The sequence below is a fragment of the Poecilia latipinna genome, unplaced genomic scaffold (genome assembly GCF_001443285.1).
Source record: "Poecilia latipinna isolate Pla-1442-1.1 unplaced genomic scaffold, P_latipinna-1.0 Scaffold843, whole genome shotgun sequence".
In the NCBI taxonomy this organism is placed as follows: domain Eukaryota; kingdom Metazoa; phylum Chordata; class Actinopteri; order Cyprinodontiformes; family Poeciliidae; genus Poecilia; species Poecilia latipinna.
In genome coordinates this window covers 163,045-173,094 of record NW_015113459.1, presented here as the reverse complement: position 1 = coordinate 173,094, position 10,050 = coordinate 163,045, and the positions used below count along the sequence as shown (strand labels likewise).

The 10,050-nt window shown below is 39.7% G+C and overlaps 1 protein-coding gene across 1 annotated transcript in view; it reads right to left on the bottom strand.

The window, feature by feature from the left end:
• The window catches only part of col22a1 (collagen, type XXII, alpha 1), an 86,473-nt gene that overhangs the window by 7,856 nt on the left and 68,567 nt on the right, over positions 1 to 10,050 (bottom strand). Inside the window, exons 45-60 of the mRNA XM_015047794.1 lie at positions 9,023 to 9,058; positions 8,816 to 8,929; positions 8,451 to 8,504; positions 8,226 to 8,279; positions 6,556 to 6,609; positions 6,359 to 6,412; positions 6,145 to 6,198; positions 6,004 to 6,057; positions 5,824 to 5,877; positions 5,692 to 5,736; positions 4,426 to 4,479; positions 3,491 to 3,544; positions 3,300 to 3,353; positions 1,886 to 1,957; positions 1,763 to 1,798; positions 1,627 to 1,671 (exon numbers count right to left, since the gene is read on the bottom strand). Of these exons, the coding sequence (XP_014903280.1) occupies positions 1,627 to 1,671; positions 1,763 to 1,798; positions 1,886 to 1,957; positions 3,300 to 3,353; positions 3,491 to 3,544; positions 4,426 to 4,479; positions 5,692 to 5,736; positions 5,824 to 5,877; positions 6,004 to 6,057; positions 6,145 to 6,198; positions 6,359 to 6,412; positions 6,556 to 6,609; positions 8,226 to 8,279; positions 8,451 to 8,504; positions 8,816 to 8,929; positions 9,023 to 9,058 (888 nt within the window). The remainder of the gene's footprint in view (positions 1 to 1,626; positions 1,672 to 1,762; positions 1,799 to 1,885; positions 1,958 to 3,299; positions 3,354 to 3,490; positions 3,545 to 4,425; positions 4,480 to 5,691; positions 5,737 to 5,823; positions 5,878 to 6,003; positions 6,058 to 6,144; positions 6,199 to 6,358; positions 6,413 to 6,555; positions 6,610 to 8,225; positions 8,280 to 8,450; positions 8,505 to 8,815; positions 8,930 to 9,022; positions 9,059 to 10,050) is intronic.

Here is a 10,050-nt window from a genome sequence, read left to right as displayed (position 1 = left end):
AATACTTTCTCAGTGCACTTTATTGACCAGCCAAAATATAGAAATAATTTCAAACTGACCCTTTACATATACACTGCTCAAAAAAATAAAGGGAACACTCAAATAACATCCTAGATCTGAATGAATGAAATATTCTCATTGAATACTTTGTTCTGTACAAAGTTGAATGTGCAAAATCACACAAAAATCATCAATGGAAATCAAATTTATTAACCAATGGAGGCCTGGATTTGGAGCCACACACAAAATTAAAGTGAAATGTTCCCTTTATTTTTTGAGCAGTATATATATATATATATATATATATATATATATATATATATATATATATATATATATATATATATATTGAAATGCCCACATAACTGATCCGTGTTCAAAATGTGGTGGGGGTTTTTTCGTATATGTTTTCATATATATTTTTCCTCCATTATTTTCAGGAATAAAATAAACACTCATGTTATAAGGGTTTTCTCACCGGGCTTGTAGCTATGAAAATTTTTCAATTTTCATGGCCTTCATGAAAATTGATGATTTATTGAAAAATAAATTGTCTTGCCAAAGATCATTATTACAACGGGTAATGAAAATAACATAGTATTAGATTCACAAGAATCAGGAGTTTAATATGTTTGAGAGAAATAGAAATCATAATTCAAATGGTTTTTTTAAGAATCTGTATTCAATGTAGAATAATTCAACCCAAGTTTGATGAGTTCATATACTGTGGTCTTCATAATCAGCTTAACCTCAGTTGGAGTGTGTATTAAAAGATGATTGAAAATGGTATTTATATATGTTTTGTGTCTCCTTCTGCTGACTGATACCTTTGAATAATTACATCACTTGATCTTTAGAAACCTCTGTGTCCCGGGGTAAAAATCTGTTTTAGCCAAGTTCCAGCTTGGATTTTAAAAGGTCTTAGTTGTCTTCATTACAAAATTCATATTTTTACAGAGGTGTGCAGACTTTTTCTTCCATCCAGTGTGTGATCTATGGCATTTGCTATCGTGATATATACAAAAACAAGCCATGCCCACATAACACACAGCATAAAGTTAGGCTATCCTCTAAATTCCATCGCTTATCACAATATGTTATTTGTTCAACATAAAAGAATAATGTTCCCAACTATTATTTTCCCACTGAGGAGGCTTTGTGTGCTTTTTCTTCCACCGTGTATTCTTCTATATCTGGGTCATGCCTGAGTCAGGATTTCCAAAGCTGACTCAGAGTCAGCATCGTGGACCGATTCATCTCGTCTGTGCGTGGGGCGCTGTGGGAGTTTTGTTGTCCACTTTAAGAATGTCTTCTAGTTTTCACACAGAACTGCCTCTGATTTCCAGTCCATGTTAGGGTAAATGTCCCTAAGAGTTTAGTTCCTGGTTTTCTTGCCCTTGTTCTCATCAGCTGCTCCTCCATTACAAATGTGTGCAAAACTTTGTCAATATTTCACTAATGTTGAAGAAACATATTTTTGCAATTGTGCTGTTTCCATTAAATAAGAACCACAATTAAAATCACACGTGTAATGAGTTTTAATTGTTGCGTTTCCATTAAATGAATCTTTTTAAGAAATATTAGATTGTGAAATTATACAGTCAATGGAGACATAGACATACTTACCTTATCTCCTCTAAGGCCTCGATCTCCAAGTCGACCTGGCATTCCCTGTGAAACACAGCAGACAAGCAGATATATGAATGAACTATCCAGAGGACATTTTTTATTCTTTAATGTAGTTCTCATTAGGAATCCTCACCTGTTTTCCTTCAGGGCCAACGGGTCCAGGTGGACCCTGATAATCAGAACAAAATGTGTGATTAATCTTAAATTTTTGGTTTCTGCCAACCTAAGATAAAGTTGATACTAATCCAGAACTCACCTCAGGTCCTTTGGGCCCACTGAAGCCTGGTAACCCAGGGTTACCTGGTTCTCCCTTGTCTCCTCTCTGACCCTGTTGAACAGCAGAGATGTGGCTGTCTGTCACATGGATCACATGTACGATATTGTATTTGTGTTCGAAAAGGATTCAGTGAGATTACGCCATAGCTACACTCAGCTACGCCCTGGATGAAAAAAAATTCTCAGGAGAAAATCCTCTGGCCTGCGCTCGGAGATTAAAACTCATATTTACAGACAACATGCAGAGCCGAGGACAGGTGTGGTCTTTCTATCGACCATATCTATCATCTCAGTCAGTAATGCTGGAGTGGCTTAAAGGGCCAGTACTATGTTTACCAGCCACATAGTGCTGTTTTATAACACAATCAAGGAACTATGTTGACTTCATTTGTTGTAACAATGCTATATATATCAAATATGACTTAAAAAAAATCTAACTTTGCAATTTAGCGCCTTGAAATTGGGTCTCCGTCTCTTTAAAAACTGCTCTTTCTGAAACTCTGCCTTCATGAAGTCATTATGATTAATCAGACTAATTGTTTCAGAGCTTTCAGAAATAGAGACGTGTGGAATGGTAGACCCCTTGTGGACAGTTCTATTTTACAAAGAATAAAAACTATTTGCAACTTTTACTTTAATCAAATTCTAGCAAACTGTGAAGAAAAGGAACAACAGAGTTGAATAACTAACCTTTGAAAACATCTTTTTTTAATATTTGTCCATGTGATGAGGTCTTAATAACAACTATGTGTAAAATGCTTCCAGTTGCGATACTCATACAGAGATCTAAGGATTCCAGGTGAGAATTCTTTATGTCTGTACCGAGGCTTGATTTATGCTGCGACACACAAAATCCCACATGCATACATGAATTTCACCTTATCGGATGACTCTGACTCACCAACAACCATATCAATCATCTGATGCACAACCCAGGAGGCGGTCCGGTTCCACCCGTTACCTGTGCCGGGCCTCATCTTATATCAGCCACAGCCATTTCTGACTCACTCTGGGAGAAGACGACTCCTTCCAGCTCAGAGCAACGTTCCCTCCAGGCATCCATCACAATCTGACACCAGGTTTCTTAAGTGTCCTTTAGAGCTTTTCGATGCGTCCCCCACAACTCCTTCACAACTGCGTCTCATATTTATTATTTTTTTCTAAGACATGTAGAGTATCTGCTGCAGCACAGGTTGTGTTATTTGTGTTTTTCAGCTACTGTAAAGGCGTAGTAATATGTATTGTTGAGAACTTTTTGGATGATTGTTCAACTTTGTTCTGGATAACAAAGATTTTCTTGTCTTCTAAATTAGTTGCAGAGTTTATGAAGCACACCAGAACACAAATGTCAATGTTTAGATGGACTGCCGTTGAAGCTGTAGGAAGTTACTCACCGGCGTTCCAGGGAGTCCTGATTTTCCAGAAGGTCCCGGCTCACCCGGTTTACCCTGGAGTGTAAAAATGAAAAAACAAGTGAAGCTGACGGTGATGAAGAGCTGAAGAAATGACGCGAGTGTCGGTTGTTAATGACCCTAATCCATCAGTCTGCTTGACTCTGTTGCTGTCGTCTGCATTAAACACTCACCGGCTCTCCTCTTGGTCCAAGAAGTCCCTCGGGGCCAGGAGGGCCTTTGGGGCCCTGCAAAACAACCATCAATGTTTAATTTCATCCTTTCATTAATGGGAAAACCTCTATGCTTCAAGTTTTAATGACATACTTGTCCAAAAGAGTATTACGTCTCTCCTGCCTGAGGGTTCTTGTGGAACCCTGAACAATTGGTCTGTAGTTGGGGAAAATGATGTGATGCAGAAAATCCTAACTACAGTTTAAATGGATAATAAAATGGAAACTGTTTGCAGTTTGGGAAGTGTTCACCAGAGGTATTGTTTCTGATGTTTTGAGGTTTTTTTTTTCTTTTTCTTGCTCTCTTTCTGCTTTAAGTAATTGGGAGTCTGGAAGAGTTGGCAAGCATTTCCCTTTGTTGTGTTTAGAATTTTTATGAGTTCTGGTGATCCGCCCTCATCTTTGCTGGCCTTGCATTTGCCGTCCTAATTAGTTTATTTCATTAGATTAAAGTGGATTGAAAAAGTATTTACATCCCTGAGGCCATTTCACATTTTGGCAAACCTCAGTTTGTTTTTTGTTTTTGTTTTGTTTTGGTTTTTTTGGATGGGGGTTGGATGTTATTTATTGGACCAACACAAAGCAGTGCACAGATGTACAATGCTCTACGTTTCCAGCAATCTGCTGGGTTTCCTGAGATAGATTTTCTTTAATAATTTGAAGAATAAGCTGAGTATTATGCACTAATTAATAACTAGGATAAATTGGAATGGACTGAAATTACTTTTTTGTGTAAAATGCCTCAAAATGACATTTCCTGTGAATTGGCACTTTATAAATGAACTGAATTGAAAAGGTGTATTGATTTTTTTTCATCTGCAGCACACTGTATAAAAGTCCTGTATCTGTATGTGAGTAACTTTAACACCAGCTCTGCTGAACAAAATTTTCCAAACCTCCTTTCCCGGTTTGCCGTCACGTCCTGCCGACCCGGGTTTCCCATCCTCTCCCTGTGCGGAACATTAGGAAAAACACACAGTGAACAAAAATAGCTATAACAGTTGCAGAACAGTGGCTATATAAAATAAACCATCATTTACCTGGAAGCTATAATGAAACCTTGAGCCAAGTCCACACTACCGAACATTACCTATTAAATTTTGCCTTCAGGGTGACAGTGTGCAGAGATTTCACCTGACTGACAGTTGACGGCAGCAGCTAAGCAATGCATTGTCTATAACAACACTTTGCACTGTCTCTAATAAGATATCTGCAGTGTGGACCGGCGGGGCCCGCTGTGGGGCCCACTGCGGGGCCCGCAGCCTGGCCGCCGCGCTGCCGCTCCCTGAGAATCTGTCAGTAATGAGCCGTGCCATTGTTCATGTCTCTGTGGCTCCAAGCTTCCTGCTGGGGTGTGCTGAGCTGTGTTAGTGGCAAAGCAGCAGGTGTGCTGCTTCTTCTAATAGAGGTGTGTGTGTGTGTGTGCGTGCTGGTGTGTGGCTGTGTGCGAGTGTGTGTGTGAAGAAAAAGAGCAGGTGTCTGACATCACAGTGCTGCACAGACTATTCCTGGCTTTAAAACTCTGAATAGGCTAAAATCTCATGGGGACACAACTTTAACAACAGTGAGAAACAACAGACTCACAGAGACACTGAGGCATTTCCATTACAAATGTCCGCAAATCTTGGTCCATTTTCTGCTAATGTCGAAAAAAACAACACAACTTTGCAAATGCAATGTTTCCATTAAGAAAGGAAACTAAAATCACATGTGAGTAAGTTTGTTTATGTGATAAGTCATTAAGAATGATGGCAGCGAAGGAGGTGAACATTTAGAGCAACAAACCCCATTTAGAAGCAGCTACATTTGCTGCGGTTTGAGGAAATTGTCGTCAGTGATTTTACAGAAGAGCTACAGATTCAACACATTGGAATGATACACAACTTTTATTAAATGTGTGATGCTGTGAAGGTTCTGGACATATGGACATATTTAGTCTTTATGGTTAAATAAAATTCACAACAAATCCATATTTAAAGCAAACTTCTGCACCAAATTGTTGGTTTTACAGTTAATTTCAGTTGTTTGTGGTGTAATTATGTTTCAACAAAAAAGAAAGGTTTGAGTGCTTCATCAAAAGGCCAAAATGAATATTCATACTGCTGTCCTGTACAGTATGTTCATTTTCTTTTTAAGATCAGCACTCGAAAAACAACTTCTACCTTTTCTCCTGGAGGTCCAGACTCTCCTCTGTGGCCCTTGAAGCCCTGGGAGGAAGCAGAGGAAGCAGAACGTTAGTCATTTGGCACTCTGGAAGCTTCTTCTATCAAATCCGATTAGTGTTGCTTACTTACAGGGAGTCCCCGGAGTCCAGGGTTTCCTGGAGGTCCAGGTTCACCTTGTTTCCCCTGGAAGGAAAGAAACAAATGATAGAAATGGTGTCAGTAGAGCTTTGAGTCTGTGTACACAATTTAGACCGTGTTTTATAGACGGTATTATACCAGATATTGGTTGGGTTAGTTTTGCCTACTTACAGGTTCTCCTGATTCACCTGGTCTGCCATCTTTTCCCATTTTCCCAGGCTGACCCTGAATGTTTACAAAAATGGTCATTCAGCATCTTCAGTTAGTGTAAAATATTTTGTCACAATACATAAAAATTTTCTTTTCCCTTACTATCAAGCCGGGAAGACCCGGTGGTCCTTGGATTCCTTTGAGTCCCTCTTTGCCCTGGAGAAAATAAACACGCCGTGGTCACCAGAGGAAAACAAGAAATGATTAATAGCTGCTATTACAGCGCGTGCTGGCTGACCTACATGCTAGAGGCTGCACAAAATGACATATGGGAAATGAACATTCTGAGAGGAGAATACAGCAAATGCAGCCTGACCTTTTCTCCAGGAGGGCCTGGGGGTCCAACTTGGCCAGGTTGGCCGTCGTTACCCTAAAGAATAAAGATGTAGCATCAGTGAAGGTCAACAGAAATAGAAAACCATGCTGTAGCACCAAATAAATGTGGATTTGCAAAAAATCCCAATTGTGCTTGTTCTGTAAATACTGATCACTATTTATAAAAAAGCTACTTACAGGAGCACCCATTAATCCTGCAGGACCTGGATGGCCAGGGGGTCCTGGATGGCCCTGTGATGAAAGCAGCGGTGGTTAAAACACAGCTACCCAGTTCAGCTGTAGTGTCTTAGAAAAGTATTCATAACTTTCTAACTTTTCTACAATTTGCTACAATTACAAAAAGTCAAGGTTTTTGAATTTTACGTGAGAGACCAATTCCATGTAGTGTATGGCTGCCAAGCAGAAAGGAAATGACGACATGATGTTTACCTTTTCATACAAATAAAATCTAAAAGGGCCCATAAATCCCATCTCACCAATCCAATCTGTCTTCAGAAGCAACCTAATTAGTAAGTGTAGCCCACCTATGTGTTTAAGTTCATAAAGATCAAGGAACACACCACAAAGGTCAAAGGACACACCACAAAGATCAAAGGACACACCACAAAGGTCAAAGAAGACACCACAAAGGTCAAAGAAGACACCACAAAGATCAAAGGACACACCACAAAGATCAAAGAACACGCCACAAAGATCAAAGGACAAACTACAAAGGTCAAAGAACACACCACAAAGATCAAAGGACACACCACAAAGGTCAAAGAACACACCACAAAGGTCAAAGGACACATGGGGGTTAGGTTACAAAACAATATGTCATTCTCCTGCATCTCTAAGATATGCATGTCTACTAAAGCTAACAGCCTTAGCTATTAGCTTTGGGATGTAGAGCTTCTCTAAACTTTAGTATAAGCCTGGAGAAGCAATCAAAAGGTTCCTGGTGCACTCCACAAATCTGGCATTTGTGAAAGATAAGCAGATTGCTGAAATTAATCCATTAAAAGGCCTATTAAATGTTGGTCAATACTGTCTGCTATTATAGCTGCTCTGGTCAGATGAGATCAATGTAATTAAAAATTAGTACTTCACACAGTCTCCACTGTGGCACCATCATCCCTTAGGGATAGATTTTATCAGGGAAGATGGATGATCTAAAATATAAGAATCTCTAGAAGAAAACCCACTAGAAGACTCATCTAGTTGAACAGTAACCCCAAATACAAACAGAGGTATGATATATATATTAGGATAAACATATCCATGTTTTAAAATGGCCCAGTCAAAGTCCAGACTAAAAACATAATTGAGAATGAATGCATCAACATGTACAAAGCTGAAGGAGACTGTCAAAGATTTGAGTTTAGGTTGTTCTGTACTTATTCATTCACACTGCTGCCCAGTTTGTCCTTGAATGAATTTCATATTTTCTTCTGCAAATCTCCCTACTGTAATACAGAACAAGCAACCCTTTGCGCTACACTTTTTGTTACTTTTTCTGTGACAATCTGTGTTGCCTTGATGTAGGTAGTTGCAAGCAGGTGTTCATTCTCTGCTCAGACAGAGCGAACGCACATGTCTGCCGTATTGCCATGTGCAGTTTGGTCTGACATTGTTTTCAATAAAGAGAAAGACATACCACCCAAAAGTCTTTCAGCTTTGGTTGCAGCAAAATAGAATTCAGATTCAATGGAGTGAACACAAAGGCAGTATGCATTTTATCTTTTTTTTTTTTTTTTAAGAAAATGTATTCAGTCCACTTCACAATTATGCAATATTTTGCTTTGTACTACCAGTTAACACCCCCCACACCCCCAATAACAAAATGTGAGCACTCATGATGAATATACCTTTTCTCCTTTGTCTCCAGGACCTCCAGGAGGTCCTTGATCCCCTTTTATGCCCTGTAGAGAAACAAAAAATCTTTAAATTGCTGTAAAGGAATGTGAGTCTAAGTTAAGTTTTGCTAGAGATCTTGATACCATGTCACCTAGTATATGAATTTTCCAACTTATGATTAACTTATTAGATTCTCCCATTGGAGCAATAAGACTGAGGCCAGTGAGTAAACTTACCTTCGCGCCATCACTTCCAGGAGACCCCTGAAGTCCAGTTGGTCCAGGGGGCCCCTGTAATAGCACAGAAAGCCATCAGTCTCTGGCCAGGCAGACATTGCAGAGCTCCACTGGTGGGTTCTAATAGTTCACCGTTGCCCCCCACAGGAGGCGCAACTAATGATGCAGACAGAGCCTTGCCATCCGTCACAGCTACAGTGACAGATGATGCCAAAGCTCGGACCTCATTCGTCACAAAGGGTGAATTTAGTGAAGACACACTTTATAACACAACTCTTAAAGATGTGAAAAGGTACTATAATAGACTTTAAATCGCCAGGGAGAACTTTAGAATTATGAGACCCGGGTAACGGCTTTGTTCTTACCGGATATCCATCTTGGCCATTTTTTCCAGGAGGTCCCTGGTGTCCTTTATCTCCTGGGACCCCTGGTAGTCCGGGCGGTCCGGGCGGACCTGCGGGGCAGTCTGAGCAAATATCCTAAAGATGCCACAGACAGGTTTGTGATGAAGTGGTCAGCCAGGGAATCCATGTGAATTCTTTTCTCAGTAATGTGGCAGAGAATCTCCTTACCTTCAGATTTAAGTCGGATAGATCTGCTGATTTTCCCTGAGAGGCAGCAAAAAGAAAACAGTCATCCACAAAACAAGATTAAAGACTGTATTCATTGGGAATACTTATACTTCTAATAATTGTTTAGGGATACAAATAATGCTTTTATCAGTACTAACCAGAAAGATGCTTTAGCAATAAGCAAGTAAACTCAGTTTTCCTGTCTCAGTTAAATGTTTCAGATGGTCATGCAAATGATATTATTAGACAAAGATAAGAATATGTAGTTTTGAAAAGAGGATTTTGTTCAAGGAGGAAAAAAAGTTGGGCAAACAAACCTGGCCCAAGTCGGAAAAGTAATCATCCACCTTGTTAGATCATGAATAAATTGTAACAACACCATTTTTGAGAAAGCTAGCTTTAATTTCATTAGCCACACTCAGTAATCATGGCTGACTACTGCCAGGTCTGTAGAATCAAGCAATCATTCACACTTGATAGTCCAGTGGACTTGGTTCTATGAAGAACCAAAATTGGAACATTGTTACATTTTCAGCTGGTGAGGTTTGCTTTCACACCAAATTGGGTCAAACGCATCAAACCCTTTGAAAAAACTTGTTCGCCTTTCACCTGTTGTGGCGCTGCACCAAAAACCACTGAAGAAAACAATAGGAAAACCTCTGAAGAAGACAATGAGCGCAACTTCCTTCTTCACAAAATGTAAACAAATATGGAGTGATGTTAGCTTTCAGCGGTTGAAGGATTTCTCTTTTGTCTTTGGTAGAAGACCATAAGACATTTTTCCCGCTAGCGCTAGCCTCATGTATTTGTTTTAGTTGTATTCACCCAGAATGCCCTGTACTACAGTACGCTTCCTGCTTTTGGAGTGGCCTGCTTGGTCCGCTTGGTATTCACATACGCATTTGAATCGCACCAGAGTTCACTTCAACTGAACTGAGACCTTGTTTTTCAGGTGAGCCAGAGTTGCATTTTTTGGTCTGATTGTGCATTCACACCTCCCCAAATAAACCTTCACCCAGTGGTGGGAA